General features: G+C 41.8%; 1 protein-coding gene and 1 long non-coding RNA gene across 9 annotated transcripts in view; one reads left to right on the top strand and one right to left on the bottom strand.

Annotated features, from left to right (window-relative positions):
• LOC148057055 (uncharacterized) overlaps positions 1 to 17,474 on the top strand; it is a 121,764-nt gene that overhangs the window by 52,054 nt on the left and 52,236 nt on the right. For 3 of the 8 annotated variants that reach the window (XR_015701307.1, XR_015701305.1, XR_015701310.1), the window contains 5 exons: positions 8,912 to 9,190; positions 10,383 to 10,541; positions 12,087 to 12,173; positions 12,438 to 12,876; positions 14,465 to 14,935. This is a non-coding gene — a long non-coding RNA (uncharacterized LOC148057055). The remainder of the gene's footprint in view (positions 1 to 8,911; positions 9,191 to 10,382; positions 10,542 to 12,086; positions 12,174 to 12,437; positions 12,877 to 14,464; positions 14,936 to 17,474) is intronic. The other 5 variants (XR_015701312.1, XR_015701309.1, XR_015701308.1 and 2 more) reach the window with 5 other exon arrangements.
• Positions 1,410 to 15,708, bottom strand: RCN1 (reticulocalbin 1). Its single transcript, XM_087743776.1, has 6 exons — positions 15,415 to 15,708; positions 9,867 to 10,060; positions 8,091 to 8,269; positions 7,484 to 7,544; positions 4,351 to 4,550; positions 1,410 to 3,442 (listed from the first exon to the last, which is right to left on the bottom strand). The coding sequence occupies exons 1-6, from the start codon at positions 15,633 to 15,635 to the stop codon at positions 3,335 to 3,337; spliced, it is 963 nt and encodes a 320-aa protein (XP_087599902.1). The 5' UTR covers positions 15,636 to 15,708; the 3' UTR covers positions 1,410 to 3,334.

Genomic DNA, 17,474 nt, shown 5'->3' with positions numbered 1-17,474 from the left:
TACAGAACCTGCAGTTGGAAATATATAAACACGTTTCCCAACAGAATTTCACTACATCACAATTCATTAAGAAAATCGGCAATAACTGACAAGATAGGCACAAAATGGATTTTCATGTTGCTGGGATGAAGTATGGCTCCCAGCAATTAATGGTTTTAGTCATATTAAGCAGATAAATAATGCTATCTGACATTACAGTATTTCACATTACACTAAAATTTTGTAACGTTTGCTCATAATATGACTTGAAATATGTTACCTAGGAAAAAAAATGTTATCTCTGCAACAGTCAAACCCCATTAGAAACCTTAGGCTTGAAAAATCACAATGTTAACAGTTATATCCCCTAGCAAAGGTTTGCTTTCCTTAAATAGTGTTAAATTTAAACCCAGAAGCTCTAGTCTCTTTTGGAGTTACTCTTCCTTAGTGCATTGAGCTTGAAAGGAAAATTTAGTGCACAAAATGTACTGTGCATTACTGAATGTTGGTAACTGAAACACTACGAAGAGCTGCAGAAGGAAGGTAGCCTTCAGAGTGAAATCACTTCAGTGATACCTATGTTCTCTAAAAAAACGATTCTATATTCTTGTTTATAAAAAAGCTCCTGATCTTAGTATGACCCCGTTACCCTTACAATGATTGATAAATAATTAGATTATTTTAAATCTCTTTCTAGTTGGCATGTTTGCCTTTTTCATAGCTGGATATAGTCTACCTGAGTACCATTCTTTTTGTAAAAAAATATTTTACTGTAAAATACCGTGGGTCTAAATATCCAGTTCCTGTTTGCATGAGTTACTCCTCTGATTTTAGCATTGTTACTCACGTAAGTGTAGTTTTATACTGGAAAATGCCCAGTGTGTTCCAAGCATTAATAGAAATTGAGAACAAACATGGGAACATGATTTCTCTCTCATTTGACACTAATTCTATTCCAAATTCATTGAGTAACGTGGAAGAAAATGTGATTGCTTGTCAAAGCTCAGATGCAGTTTTTTGTTGGGACAGAATGCAGTGGATTTAGAAGTGTCATGTTTAGCTGAAGGCAACGATGCTTAGTGTCTCAGCACCCAACTCCCACTGAATTTCAACAAGAGTTAGCAAACAACCTTCCCTTGGGCTCCAGTGAAAATCCTTGGCTTAAGTATCCAGTCTGAGCTGCGGTTTCACTTGCAGGAAACAAGCCTTTTTTGAGGTCTTTTAAGGTATTGTTTCCTGAAACAGCAGAAGATAATCTAAGCACAGAAAGAGTACTGCATTTCTGTTACTAAAATATAAAAATGTTAAAATTTAGTATGAAAGGACTACTAAAAAAAAAAAAAAAAACCAAACCCCCACGTTCTCAAGATTGTTAGGATTATTGAATACAATAAACCTTTCCAAATCCAAGTCATAAACAAAACAGATAATCTTTTACGTGTGCCAAGATACAATTTTATTGCTTCTCAGATAACACTGCATTTAGGCATTTACTTAACTTGAGGGTACTGGAAGAGCAAAAACAGTTCGCTTATGTCTTATGACATTTGTCCTACTGTATGTTAGTGGAAGAGGTAGGGACTTTTTGGAGACACTGCTGGCAATGTCATAGGAAGTGCATACCAAAAGCTTAATAATTGTGCTAGCAAGAACATGTAATCTCCGCCAGACTCTGATATCTAGATTTAATTTTCTTCAATTGGAAGATGTAAAATATTTCACCACAGTTCTTATATGACCTTATAAAAATGACACTGTTTATGGAGGTCACAGTTCTGCATTGTCTCATGATTTTCACAGATTTGTTAAATTCCTGAAGTATATCACAACCTGGGAGCCTCAAAGCTCCTCTCTGGATGGTTGTGTGATCACCAGTGTGTGATGCCGTACACCAAACCTTCAAGGAACCTCCAAGTGAACTGTGTTGTGGAGCCCTTATCCCCTAGTATTAGTGTTAAGCACAGATTCTAGTGACAGCAACAATGCATATTGGACCTATTTCTAGCTTTTTTTTTTTAATGAGGTGAAGAAGAAACAGTTGTTGCCATGTGTCCAGCTGCTGTTTGTAGATGACCAACCAGTGCTGCAGGAGCTGCCAATGATCGAGTGCTTTGGGAACTACTGGCTTTAAAGGCTTGGTTCCTGCTTTCACATCATCTCTCTATGCTAGTCTGCGTTAGTGTTATTGCACCTTCAGAGTATCAAAAAGAAGTATTGGTTTTATTGTGCTTATTTTAAAACCAGTACACTTAAAAACAACCAAACTTACCTAAGTTGGGTATATAAAAATATATATGTAATAGCTCACATTACACAGTAAAAAAGAAAGCACCTGTGTGGAAAGCTTACCCCTCTCTTTAGAAGGAAAGCTGTCTTCATGTAGTTGCTTCAGTAACACGTACTTATACGTATATACATACAAAACCAGAACTTTAGCCACATAAATCTGTCCTCTTATGTGGTACAGAAGACAGAAGGCCCAGAGGGGTGATATGTCTCATTCCTTCTCCATCATGGAACTGCTGCCATTCACACTGTGTGAACAAGAGCACGGCTTGGGTAAAGTGCGAAAAGCATGAGATAAATTATGCTCCATGTGGCATAATTCCTCCCAGGAAACAGCATAACCAACAGCCCACAAACAATTGTACGCTATTCTGTTGTCAGAAGGAGCAGCTGTCACTCTAAACTCTACAACCCTCGCTGAGGAATGCCGGCGCAGGGTGTTGGGCCACGTGTGCTGTCTCTGCATTGTGATGGGGGTTAGAGAGAAGGGCCAGTTGTACATGTTGCACTTGCAAAGCTATGAGCCAGAGGGCTCCTGGGTACCTTCTTCAGCACCTCTGGCCCAAAGAGGGAGAGAAAAAGTGTGGAGAAAAAGGTTGTGGATCTTGTTGTGGCAAACCTTTTCTCTGGATAGGAGGGTCAAAGTATAACTCTAAATTGTTATATGCTATTAAAAAAGATGACTAAATAACTTAGTCTGTTTAAATATTAGGTTTCTTTCTAATCCTAGCTGCGTTTCACTATAGTAAAAACGGGTATTTGAAGAAAGTATTTCACTATTAAAGATCCTTGCAATTATGTTTCAGAAGTGCCTTATCCAGGTCAGGCTCTAATCTATTAAGAAAAGTTACCTTTTTATGTTTTCCAAAATAAAACTGTAGTAATTAGATATTGTACTTAACCACGTGAAAAGAGTAAAAAGCTATTTCTATGCGGTTTCTGAGGTAATAAGCTGGCATGTTAAAAACATATTAATGCAAGTCATTTAGTTGTGAGTATGTCCCTTGTCCATCTTCCCCAAAAAGTAAAGTGGAAGAAAGGTCTGTGGCATATTGGTTGGTACACTGTATCATAGTTCATCATGGTTTCTTGTGAGGTCCTCCCCATAATTGGTAGCTTGACTTCCAACGAACATATTCCAGTTGTCTAGAACCTCCTCTTTTGTTAGTTTTTGATCCTGGTGGGAGGAAAATAAAATCTCTGTAAGAACATTTTCAAAGCTAAGTAAGAAACACACCAGCGTTGACTTATAAGAGCCCTGGGAAACAGACATTTCTTCAAAGCAGTGGACTGCAGGTTCAGGTAGCGTTGTGGCTGTCATGGTGAGTGAAATTTGGGCCCCAGTGGAAAACAGAAGTTCCACTGGCTTCAGTTGGGTCAAACTGCCAAGCAGTATATGGGTTATCTGGTACGCGGTTTTGCCCTGTGGTTTGGTTTTACCTTCCTAACAGTGAAAATGAAAATCCTCTGGTGCGTTTTGTTGAAGACGGTTGCTCACGTTAGCAATTTACACGCTCTCTGTGTAAGAGTGTTTTGGTTTTTCAGGTTCCAGCTTTGCTCACATTAAACTTCTGCAGATCACCATCTGGGATCTACTGAACCATTAATCTCCCACGTTAGAGGAAGTGGATGCATTGAGCCAGTCTTCAAGTCAAAGATGTGTGTTTGAGTATAGAAATGGGGGTTTTTTGCTACCTCCTATGTAATGTATCTTTAATTTTTCTCTTGCAGTCTAAATTAGCATACAAAACCCATGACCACTCTTAAAAGGAAAAAGAATATTTCTACTGTGTTAAAACTTCCAGGTTTAAGATGATAAATAATTTCTTACCTAACCTAATGAAAGCCAGTGGGACCTCTAGAGCTGATGAACTATATTTTACTACTTTTACTTTGTGATTCTAACCCTACCAACTGAAATTGGCTGTGATACATTAACACGCTAGCAATTTTAGCCTCTAAAACTCCATTTAAAGTGTACTAATAAGAAAAGTTATTAGGAATAATTTCTTGCTAGCTGATATGTTTAAAAAAACACACCACCTTATATAACTTAAAAAAAAAATGTACTAGAACACTAAGTACCTTGTCTACATCTGATTCATAGACTAAGTGCCTGGCTTCAGCTAGTGCATGATCATAGTCTTGTGGGAGAATCCAGTGCTGAATCTCCTCTTTGTCCATCTTTCCATCCTTGTTGAGGTCACGAAAATCTGAAAACTGTTCACGCTCCGTGATCACCCAGTCAGGCTCTGGTCCACCCTCTTCATTTGCAAACATATCCGCTGGAGAGGAAAGAAAGGTTTCGCTCGAGTCATATTTAATTTGCAAATTATGCACAAAGTAAAGACATTTGCCCAGTGTTCCTCAGAGGAAGACTAAACTTTTCACTCTTTGCACTGTCCACAGAAAATGAAATGTGGGGTGTAAATAGAGTAGATGCGTGTCTCTTCTCTCAGGCCTATTTCTTCTCTGCTGGTGATTCTGCCCATTCTTACATTACCCTTGCATCGTAACTGTGCGCTGCTGGTGAGGCTAACATGAGAGGTGAACGTGGCCAAAGGCCATCATCCACTGAATTTCAGAATGAAAAAAATTCTTTAAGGATCTTTAGTTAAATAGCAATCATAAGCTTTAGTGCTGGGCTCAGACACATAGGGAGAAAGGAACTCAGCACTTTTATCTTGTCCCTGCCAGCAAATGTCTTTGTGGATAAGATCAGACTCCAGCCAGCAGAGTGGTTAAGGCAAAAAAGGCACAGGGGAAATTTAGGAAAACAAAAATTGATAAATGGAACTTGAATGCTTTTGTCCTGCTTTTAGAGAGGTCTGTGTAAGAGAAATTCATCTTAGTAGATGAGTCCTTTTTAACCATGCAGTGCTGCAGCACACTCCAGTAGAAGGTATTCTTCTACAAAGAAAGACCTGGAGAAGTCATTATGAATCAGTGGTGCATTCAGTGTGAGAAACCACACGCAGTGCACTTGTCATAACTGGCACCTTGGGATGGAGTACCATTTGTGACATAGGATGCATAGATTACACACACGAGCTGCTCTGTACATCAGCCCTGTGCTGTATTTAAGAAACATCAGTACAAAATGCCACAGTGGCAGCGGCTACCTGTGTAGAGCTGGGAGAGTAGCAGTGATTATTAAGAGCAAGTGATTTGTATCTGTTCTTTACAGCACAGGCCTTCCAAATTAGGTGTGTCCATTTTACTCTTCTGGTCATGGTGGCCAGTCAATTGTTTCCTGCTCCTCAGGGCTGCTTATTTCTCAAGCCTTCCACTTTTCTATTTATAGTTAAAGCCTGCTTTGTGATACTACTCCTATGCCTTTTGGGTTTGGTTTTCAAGGATGTGCTAAGGAAAAGTGCACCCCACATGGACAGTTTCAGGGCCAGAGGCTGGCTGCTATCTATAGGAAGTATAAATGCTGGTCTCAAATCTAGGAATAACTTGCCCCCAGCCTGCAGTGTGAGTGCGTACACTAGGCTGAAGTTCTCTGTTGGCAGAACTGTCCACAGTGCCCCTGACATACTCTGTTACCTGCTCATGCACAATAAGAATTTAGTTCTCTCTGCTTAACGTGACCATGGATATTTTGCTTCCCTGCTTGTGTAAAATCTAAATGAAATTTTGTAAAAGACAAAACAGGAGGAAGGAAGGAGGAGGAAGGAAGAATTGTTCTACAACCTTCAGGAGATTTCCCCATCAAATACCTGATCTAGAAACTGCAATTTTTGGACTTCTTTTTGTTGTGCCTTATAAACTACCAAAGATTAGATTTGGTTTTCTGTTTGTTTTTTAACCCCAGCTTGATCAGAAATTAAAAAATTGTATCTGAAAAAGGGAAGTAGGAATATTTTAAGCAGTTTTCCTCAACTCATGAAGAGAACTTCAGACAACACATTCACTTTCTTTTTTCATTTTTTAAAGTGCAAATTATATTGTTTATTTGAAGCAACTGACATGTCCTGTCAATTTGATTTTTATCATCCTTGCCAATGTGGGGTGATCGTGACTAGAACATTCTATGTTCCTATCTATAGAAGACAAGAAAAACCAGCATTCACATGGTAACAAATGTTGACAATTACCTTATAATTATATGTAGGTAATGTCACTGAATGAACTGAAATTACTGTGGAAATTATGCTGCTCTGTTATTTCAGTCATAAATGAACAGCATTCACATTCTGAGGCTAAATATAATTTACAAGGAATAGAAACCCCCTGCCATTAATTAACGTGTGTATATTGTTCCTGATTATATGTGAAGTGATCTTTATAGCACCACTAGAAACAGAAAGATTCATCTGAGTTTGCACCCATGCTTTCCTGGTGCTACTTTCTTTGTTTAAAACCCATCAAAGTGAGCGCAGTGGGAGAAGTTAGCTTTTGGTATCAGCATAATGATTCAAAAGGCTAAAATGTATTATGTACTGCTGATCTCTAGTCCTCCTTCCGTTTTGTCTTCGTAGGTCTAAGTGCAAGACAGCAGCTAACTGCCTAGTGTGACTGAAGTTTGTGCAAATTAACTGTGACTGATCTGCTGTTGATATTCCCCATTTTGTTCTCTTTCTGCCACTGAAGTAAAGCACAGCTGACTTTCACGCACTTCACAACTTCTCTGAGAATCTTAAACCTTAGTGCTATTTTTACACAGTTCATTTTTAACGCATCCTATATTTCTAGAAGAAACGTAGTGGCATCACCATACAAACCATTAGAGAAGTATGAATTCTTACTTACTAATTAAACTAGGAAAATAACTAGTAGAAAAAAGGTGAATTTTCTTTTTTGCAATGTGTGCTTCCCAGCTATTTTGCATAGTTAAGTACCATTCAGACTTTGGAAGAGACTAATTTACTTTCTGATCCCCCTGCATTTCTGAACAATGCCTTCAAAAAGCTGTTAATCTGGTCAAGTATAGAGATAGTATTCCTGTCATGAAAAATATTACTCCAGACCCTCTTAGCCAAATTATATGAGCCTCAGAGGAGGATCCTATGCTGTAAAGTATGAGGAACTTTTTGCTGGTGGTGTTGCTATCTGCCTAAAATGAAATTAAACTTTCTGGATTGGATGGTTGGTTTAAAATAGTTGGACTGGAGCACAGATATGTTCATCTTTGGGTTGTTAAAACTGCTGCAAATTTGAGACAAGATGGACAAATGGACTGGAGACTATATACGAAACAAACCTCAACACTTACCAATGTACTCATCTTGATCCACAAAACCATCCTCGTTTTTGTCTATGTCTTCTAAGGTTTCCTGGAAAATAGTTTTGCATTGAAGTAATCAAGAGAGAATTGAGAATTCTGGCTACTCGCCTCTTCCTTCATTTCACGTTTGAGGCCTTGACCTGCCCTTGTACACAGGCAAATGTACTCTCACGGATTCCAGTGTGACTGTTGTTTACACAATGAATGTACAAATATCCTTTCATGTTGAAAAAATTCCCTGCACATGAATGAACTGGATACCACGCCTACGTTTTAAGTTAGGGGCAGATACAAGCTTGCAGGAAACACTTAGCAGCTGCATGTCAGCATACCCTTCCTTTCATTTTGGTGTTAAGTCCATGCCCTAAGACTGTTTCTTGATTCCATTTAGGAGCTAAGTGCATTTAACAAGTCTTTCTTATACTGAGAGCTCTAAATCAAGTGAATTTCATGAAAGGCATCCCTTTCTGTTCCCCACTTGGCTATTACGTGTGTGTGTCTTTCTAAACCTTTCATGGAAAGGTTAGAGAAGCATTTCAAAGCTCATCCAAAAAAAGAAAAGTAAAAACAATGGCATTGGCTTTGCTCTGCTTACTAAGACAACGATGTTTTTCATATGCTCAAACTCCTCTGGGTGAAGGAAAGCAGTGAATTCTTCACGAGTGGCAGCTAAGTCTCCATCCAGATCTGCAGTTTTGAATCGTCTTTCATCTCTGGGCAGCATTTTTTTAAAACTGTGCTGATCAGTTGCATCTTGGAATTCTTCTGGATTTTCTGCAAATTAATCAAGACAATCTCAAAACTATGTTCCTTTTAAAACACATTACCACAATGAAGCACTCCAATTTGCTGTTAGAGTCTAGAAATACAAAGGTTTACTGCCAGAATAGCTGCTGCGTTAAAACGGAACTTTTCCTGTGAAGTTTTAAATTCAGGGGTCAAGCGCTTCGTTTGATTTTTAAAGGTGACCTAGGTAGTATAGGTAAACGTCTGCGTAAGCTTTCTGTTGGAATCTAGGATAATGGATTTTGCAGCATTGCATATCATCCTTCATAGATTTATTTTTTTTAATCTGCTTTTACAAGCACTGCTTAGGCAGTATTTGGGGTAGCCTTCATTCACAGAAGTTTTATTCTTCTTAGGAATCAGTACGATCTACCCAACTTTTCAGTTTCAAAAAGCAAGCAAACCAAAGGAAAGTGGTTTCAGAAGCTGGCAGACTGACTGAAATTATCTAACTGCTACGCCTCTGCTACAGGGAACCTAACAATTATTTTCAGTTTAAAACAATTACATTTTTTCAGGGTGTTCAGTGGCATAAAATGAATGGTATTTGATATAATTTTTAAAATAGGATCACTAAACTGACTTCAAACTTGAAAAATATTCATATTACAACAATTTCATAATTCGCAGGTTGGGAGACAAACTCAGTCGAAAAAGACGAGGCCAGGAATCACAGATGGGTATTTTAAGTGTACATTAACACAAGACCACAATGTAGTAGCTGTTCTCCGAATGCTGGGAATTACAGAGAGCAAAGACAAAGAGCTGAGAAGGGCTCCCAAGGATACTGCTGCAGGGGTCGTGCATCAAATATTTCCTTCCACAAATGTAATAAGCTCCATTTTAATCTAAGGTAGACTTTGGAATTATTACTGCTACTGGAAGCTTGCTCCAGAAACTGCCTCTATGGTAGGTAGATATTGTCTTCTCATTTCCAGTATAAATGCTCAATTAATACCAATTTGTTGTTCTGTCAGCATTGCCCTTTAGCTTAAGTGATCTCCTCCTTTCCTTTCATTAACTTATAAAAAGCAAAGGAAATGTATGTGGGGGAAAAAAAGATTCAGGTATATTTTTTAATACATGTTTCTTTTGCCTGATTTGTTAAGGATTTTCATTTGCAGTTGATCACAGTCTGGAGTATGTTATTCTGTAAGAACTATTTTAATCAATAACTTTGCTATAGCTTAGACCCATCCTAAATTTTTAGCATCTAGAATCTTAAGAGTATAGAGAGACTGAATTAACAAATACTGGTTAATTCTGCAATGTATTATTTTTTAATTAAAGTACCATTTTTAATGTTTATATATATATATATATATTTCTAACTGGAGGAGACTTTAATGCAGCTTTGTCAGTACATTTAATAATCCCTCTACAAAACTTTGTGTTCTGGTGACCCATGTGGAAATGCTGCAATAAACAACTAAGAAGTTCTTTTGACCTCTGGGCATCTATAAAATTTAATGTGATTTTCAGGAGTCCTAAGTATGACACCAAACTCCTGTTGACTGTAAGGCATGACATCATGCCTTATAATCTCAATAGTCTTTGAGCATATAATCTGAAAATGTTATCTTACCTAGATAATAACCATATGTGGCTTGCTTGTATTCTTCCCAGGCAATTTTATTGTCCTTATTTAGATCATAGTCTTTCCAAACTTTAGCCACATTTTCATAGATATACCGTTTCTGTACCCGTTTAATCCAGTTTTTTAATTCTTCTGTTGTGAGATAGCCATCTTTGTTGTCATCTATTCTATCCACAATTTTCCTGTAAAAAGAAACCAGCATCCTTAAGAGTTGACAGAAAAACAACCTCCATGTCAGTCCAATTTTAGTAATCTTTATCTGGCCCTGATTTTCCACAAAAACGCAGTGCCTAAAACTTATAAAGCTGCCCTACTGGCTAAGTCTTCTTTGCATTTTGTAGATTATCTTAAGGGATATGTCTCTATTCATTATTCAATATTGCAATGAATAATTGAAATGGAACTCACATGACCAAAATGAGTGAACAAAGTACCTCAGATAATACCTGGATTTCTTAGGTTGTATCTACTAACTTAGGGGGACCTGTTCTTCACTGTTGATAGGGAGTGGCCATGCTGGGCTCAGCATAGGAGACACTAACTTCACCCTGGGACAAAGCCTGTACTGCAGCTTGCTGGAGGCAACCACGGCAAAAAAGTCAGGATTTCATGGACACCTGCAGCTTCTCCTGTGGCTTTCCAGCAGACTGATGCTAGGGTGGAGTGAGTTATATGACTGTGTAATGCTGGATGTGCACACCACGTACTGTCTTCCCTTCCATTCCTATTCTTCCACTTCCGTTTCTTTTCTTTCTTTCCCAGCAAAAAGCAATATTGCTTGTGTTGCCAGGAATGCTTGTTACTAGCTAAAGCAATAGCTAGTCTGCAGCATGTCTCCAGTCATTGCTGGCAGCTGGGCTATAAGGCACTGTCCTGTGCAAAGCTGCTAGCCTCAAGTCCTGTTGAAATCAGGAGTGAAGGTGCTGGCACACTCCCAGGGCAACTTCAGTCTTTGAAAAGTGCTGCACTCAGCTGCAGATAAAAGCGACCTGAAAGACTATGTTAAAAAAAAAAAAAAAAAACAGGCAACGCTCTCCTCTGCCATTTAGGTTCTATGCAATAAATCTCTCAAGGCATGACTGTAATTGCTAAATGCCACCAGTTTGGGTTTGAGCTTGTAAAACTGGCTTCTGTCCCAGCTACAGTGGCAGACCAGATGATAAAAACCTTTATCTAAAATAAGAATGCAGCTTTAATCCCACAACTTGTAGGTAAGCTTGTCATATAGTGTTGTTATATTCTGGGCACTGGACTGTGGGAAACTATGTACCCTGCTCTTGGAACCGGGGCATTTAGCACCGTGTCTCTTCTGCACATACAGATTGTCTTTAGGCACATCAGCTGTTTTAACCTGTGTATCACTGCTCATCACCCTTGTTCATACTCATCACTGTATCATTTGCACAGGAGCAAATTGTCTGTAGTTGCACTGCACCTAGTACAGCGACCACCCAGTGGCCAACTCGAGATAATCTGAACGACTATTCCCCATAAGCTTAATCACCATGCCTATGGACTAGTTGTATGTCATTTGTAAGAAGGGGTAAGAGCAGGAGTTGACTTGTCTAAATCCCAACTTGAGATTAAACATGTGAGCTCCCTAAACCTCCACGCAGCCAAAGGACACAGGGAAAAGTTCTGCACTTTTAAATATTCTTTGCAATTCAACATCTTCGTTCTCCACAAAGAAACCAACCCTGGCCAACTGGAACTGCTCAACTAGTGAAGCAATATCTTTTCCCGAGCCTTAGTTATGAAAGTGATAAGTAGAGTCAAATGATAGCAGCAGCTTCTGCAGAATTTCCAGCAATCCTGTGTGACTCTGATACTATCAGACTGAATTTATAAACCTGCTATTTCTGAGCTACAGGGGGAAAAAAGGGGCTGCTGATTTCACTTTCTGAAGTAGTAAAGTATGAAATAACTGACTGAAAAACCTTTTCTCTTTTGTATAAATCTCATTTATTGGAATTGACTGCCAAGGGTCTCTTTCACTGCATGATGGACTGTATTTGTCAATGGATTTGCCCCACAATGAATTGTGTTTAATTGGTTTAGCTGATATTTCTTTCTGTTGTTAAATGTACTAGTTATGATAAATGATTCTGTTAGCAGCTCTTTGGTATTTTTACCAAGAAAGAAGTCAGGACTGTTTACCAGAAAATGTTTCATGTCTCTTCCTTTTCACTTGTACTCTTGTTTTTATAGGTTCATTGCATCCATGTGCACTATTTCACTCTGCTTCCCAGTTGAAGATGCGACCAAAGAAATAGTCTTGCCTACAGGCTCCCAAAGGTATGGGTAAGAAGCTATTGTACGGACTGTGGACCTCACTTGATTACCTGTAAAATGGCTCAGGATCATTCTGAGTTTTGTAGTGAAGCTAATGTACATTGATCAGTCTGAAAAGCCTTAGTGCCTTTATTTTAAATAGTTAATTCTTGAATACAGCAAAAATTCAAGGAGCATGTTAACAGACACAAAATGCCAGTTCATACACAGGAATTTACATGCACAAGTGTGTAACACCCAAAAGCTTACTTTCTCCTTTTAACTTAGGTGGGAATACAGTCAGAATTAGTTTCCCACCTCATAATGAAGAAGCTGGAGGGCACATGCAACAGGTACATACAACCTGCTGTTACAGAGATTTAAGCTGCCAGTCTGCAAAGACATCTGGTGATGAAACAAAGTTGGGGCAAGGAAATCATTGCTACGAAGTGGCTGAAAGAGGAAGACTTCCCCTCTACACCTGATGTGAGTACAACTGTATGCTGATAAACGCTGGTCTTGGCCTGTATAAAGAACGGAAACATTTACATTGTGAGGATCTGTAACCATCTTCTGTGTTCTCTGAAAATGACAGGCCCATCACGAATGGCAGGGAGGAGGTTCAGAGGACTGCAGCCCCACTCCCATCCTTCTTAGCCCATCTCCAGTCCCTTAATGCAGTCCTTGGATGCTGCACCAGGATTATGTCGTGCTTCTCCAAAGCCAGGTGAGTTGTAGTACTCCGCATGGGTGGGCAACATATGATTCTTCCCTTGTGAAGTGATCCGGTGCGGGAGGACAAGGAAAATAGAATCATAGAATTGATTAGGTTGGAAAATACCTTTAAGATCATCGAGTCCAACCGTTAACCTAGCGCTGCTGAGTCCACCACTAAACCATGTCCCTAAGCACCACATCTACCTATCTTTTAAAGACCTCCAGGGATGGGGACTCAACCACTTCCCTGGGCAGCCTGTTCCAGTGCTTGACAACCCTTTCAGTGAAGAAATTTTTCCTAATATCCAATCTAAACTTCCCATGGTGCAGCTGGAGGCTGTTTCCTCTCGTCCTATCGCTTGTTACTTGGGAAAAGAGAGTGATCCCCACCTTGCTGCAACCTCCTTTCAGGTAGCTGTAGAGAGCAATAAGGTCTCCCCTCAGCCTCCTTTTCTCCAGGCTTAACAACCCCAGCTCCCTCAGCCACTCTTTATAAGACTTGTGCTCCAGAGCCTTCACCAGAAGGGATGTCCCTGTCATGGAATCTGTCATAAGGGCAGGTGCGCTCCCAGGTCATGATACGGTTACGGGCTGGTATGTGCCACAATCTCAAACTAAGATCGCACTGTGTGGCTGCTCCTCCACTGAAGCTGCAGGTAGTTGAGTCTGTAGGGCTTTTTCTGTATACTAGCTAGTTCCTTGTTTCCTGAAAGAAGGTGAGAGTAGCTTTGCACTACTGCTGTCTAGCCCTGGGATTCCAATCCCAGCATTGGTCATTGGGATGATCAATGTGCTGCCACCCTTCCTAAGCAAGGCAAAACGAGTTACAAATGCAGCCGCACGTGCTTTGTTTAGAGCAGCAGACTATATGTTCCTGTTTTCTCCAAGAAAGCATTTAAAAATAGCTTTTCATTAAATGTCTTTTTCCTAAAAGCCACTCACTTGCTGAGAAGTGACACTATTTGTAACCCTCACTGCAGAGGTTGCCCATAACAAACCTTTTTTTCTCAGTATATCTGATTATTAAACCACAATAAAAAAAAGAAAGTGAAATGTTTTAGAAATCCTCTCTCTCTTCTACGTCCCAGTGTGACATCTGAAATTACAAGGTTAGGAAATGCTGAAAGTTATGAAACTGTCCCACGGGGCCCCCCAGGAGCCACATCTCTGATGTTCTGCTACACAATGCTCACCCCGATGTGGGTTTTGGCCCTCAGAAGGGAGCTTTAGTCACCTCAAACCTCAAAGGTTATTGACTGCGGCTGTAACTTAATGTGCCTGTGTCACCTCTCCAAGGTACACGCAGCAGATCACTAAGAGTTAAGCTTCCTCCCTTGCTGAGTTAGCATTTGTAAAAACTGTTAAAAAACAACTCTATTGTTAAATCATATCCCCAACTGAAATATCTGTACTTGTGTAAATATAAGTGTAGACCAATTTTAAAAAGGCATGTTCATTTTAGTCATATGCTTTATGAGAATCTAAGTCATAGATCATACATGCTGAGAACATGGTTTCTTTTGCTCCTTCTTCAAACAATGTGGATGAAATTGGTCACTTCTGATAACCACTTTATCTGTTTACTCACTGAGATACAGGTGACAGCTTCCAGAAGGATCAAGAGGTCAGTCTGTGAGATAACAGTGATATTGAGCTAAGAGCTTATGATGGAGTTAGACAGACATACAACAAGTACCACTCCCTATGGGAGTAAAGGCAAAGCTAATCTTAGTGAGAACATGCAGGTATTTTAAACTATTTTCTTGTGAGTAAATACATAAAAGGATCTTTCTTTAACTACTGTTTAACTTAGCTCTAATTAGTGGTCTGACTCCTTCTAGGTGTAAAAGGGGGAGAAGCAGTAAAATAAGGCAACTGTTGCATGGACTCTGTTCTTGGTGTAAAAAGCAGCGTGGAAGCAAGAGCACCGCTGTAAGGGAGCAGGCAAAGATGTCACAAGTAGAAAAGCTGTGGGAGGATGGCTTCAAGTGGACTTGTAAATGGAGCTGTGGAGAAGGAATGGTTTAAACTTGATTCAAACTGATATGGTCCAGGCAAGTGACCCAGAGGTAAGGAGCTGCAGCAGCAAAGCCCTCCAGCAGTGGGTGAGGTCTGTCCAACACCGGGCACAGCACCACACACTGCTGTGTGTGCTCCCTCCACGAGGCTTATTGCTGTAGGACCAGAAAAGGCAGGAGAGAGAAACGCAAAAGCGATGAACTGTTGGTTGCTCGTTGGCAAAATCGGCGGGGCGCGAAAGCAGCCTAACGAAGGGGTACCACTGGCCATACAGGGGTACAGGGTACTCCACGAGCCCCTCCAAGCGGCAAGGGGCACCCAACGCCCTCCAGCTGCTCCCCGCTCCTTCGGCCGAGCCCCCGCCGCCCCCCGGACACGGAGCAAGGCGGCCCCACAGGCCTCCCCCCCCCGCGCCCACCCCGGCCGGCAGGCCGCCCCGCCGGGCCCTCCCCCTGCCACGTTTCCGCAGGCCGCCGCGCTATCGCGACCGGGCGCAGCAGTGTCCCCCCGCCCCGCCCGCGCCCCTTACCCCAGCCTTTCCCGGCTCTCCTCCGGGCTGAGCTGGTCGAAGCTCCGCGCCTCCTCCTTGCCCAGGAACGCCTCGTGGTCGTACTGGAAGCCCGGCCGGTCTTCGTGCTGCGCGGCGGGGGGCCGGGCCCGCTCCTGCCGCGCTGTCGGCTTGCCCAGGCCGCCCGGCGGCAGCAGCAGCAGCAGCAGCGCCAGGCACCACCCCGCCCCGCCGCTCCCCATGCCCCGCGTACCCAGGGCCCCGCCGAAGCGGCACCCAGCACCGCTCCGCTGCCCGGCGCACGACCGAGGCCGAGGTCGGCCCCGCTCATGGACCCGCCCCGGCCCCGCTCCGCCCCCGGCCGGTCACGGGGCGGGGCGGGCGCCACGGGGGCAGCGGGCGGCGGCAGCCGAGCGGAGCGGAGCGCGGTGCGGCCCGGCCCGGCCCGCCGCCACGTCTGCAGAGCGGCGCGCGCTGCCCGGCCGCCCAACGGCCGCCCAACGGCCGCCGCGCGAGCCCAACGGCCGCTGGGCCAGAACGGTTTGTCAGGATGAGCGGGAGAGCCCCGTTAGGCAGATCGAAGCGGGGACTTGGGGTCCTCTTCGCTCCTTTGCCATCATCCCGCTCTGAGCCTACGCTGCTGAAAAACCACGTCAGCACGGAATAGCGGGTCATTCCTGTTCCTCCGTTATTCCGTACGGTTTGTTCAGCCAGAGTGTCAGGCTGGTGGTTTCTGCTGTCGTGCTAAATGGGGTAGGAAAGGACAAAAGTGTCATTTTTTCTTTTCAAGAGAAGTAACAAGGCTACAAGTAAAAAAAAAAAAAAAACCAAACAAAAAAACACACAAACAAAAAAAAACCAAAACCAAAACAAAACTGTGGCTGATAGCCGAAAAACGTAAAAAAAAAAAAAGGTTGTCAGCACTCTCATAGAGGATATTTATTGTAACAGGGTCACTACCACTGTAAGGGAAGCGAACTCAGGATCCTGAAAATTGCAGGAGAGAGAAAGCCCAAATCTTCTAGAGCAGAAAAAGGTTTTGTTTTTTTCCTTAAATTACAATTTATTTTGCTCAGGATTGTAGAGCGCTCTAGACAAATTGAAACTTGCACCTAGTATATTTCCTTTTCCTGTGTTATATCCTTGGCTGCTCAGGAGGATTGCCCTTGTATGCAACATGTTGTATGCTAATGGTCTTGTTGCCAAGGGGTCCAGTTTTAAACTATATAGCCAAACTGTGCGGAGCAGCATCACCACCCCGGCTTGTCCGTCCGTTGTTACTTTGGACCTGCGGGTACTACTAGTTTTGAACTGCAATATCTGATTTGTCAGCCCAGCCCACAGGGTATATAAACTATATTTACGGTGTGGCCTTTGGCTGTACGGCTAACGCTGACATGCAAGATGCTGAACCTGACCACAGCCTCCCTTCCACTGTTGTTACCCCACTAGACATCCTTTTGACCTAAACCTGATGGGTAGCTGAACCCTGTCTGGCACAGGGCTTGACTGTAATGAGAGCAAAAAGGTGGCGTCAGAGGCTTCCTTCCACATTTGCTGTTTTCTGCCTTTTGTGACTTGTGCAAAATGTGAACAAAGGCCATGCAGGGCTAGGGGTGGTTTAGCCTCAGAACCTTTGGCGACAGTAGCAGATTTCAAACATTTAAACAGTCAAATATGTTGGTTTGTTACTTAAGTCTAGATAGAGCAAAACACTAATGCACCCTTTTCACTTCAGTCACGCGAGCTGCCCTTTGCTTTAGGCCTGGACAGACTGTCCTTTAGGCGCATTTGTGCGTCCTCAGCTGAGCAAGTGCTCCAGTGTTGTTTTGGTGAGAGCTGTGATATATGCACGTGGCAGCTTAAAAATGGTTCAACTGATTGTACCAACTGTGTTTGAGTTTACAAAGCTAGTAAGATGCAATGCTTTTATTGTTGTGTTTTCGGTTTTTTGTTTGTTTGTTTTTGTATTAAGCATATACCTATAAAACAAGGTTTTTATTAACATATTCAGGAATCTCGTATTTGTGCAATAATTCGGGTACTGCTCTTTTTTTGGTCTCAGTCTTCTAATGTTCCTG

The sequence above is a fragment of the Nipponia nippon genome, unplaced genomic scaffold, assembly GCF_047370975.1.
Source record: "Nipponia nippon isolate SJK-2023a ecotype South Korea unplaced genomic scaffold, ASM4737097v1 scaffold_10, whole genome shotgun sequence".
In the NCBI taxonomy this organism is placed as follows: Eukaryota; Metazoa; Chordata; class Aves; order Pelecaniformes; family Threskiornithidae; genus Nipponia; species Nipponia nippon.
Note: the sequence above shows the minus strand (reverse complement) of the source record. Positions and strands in the feature narration are given on the sequence as shown.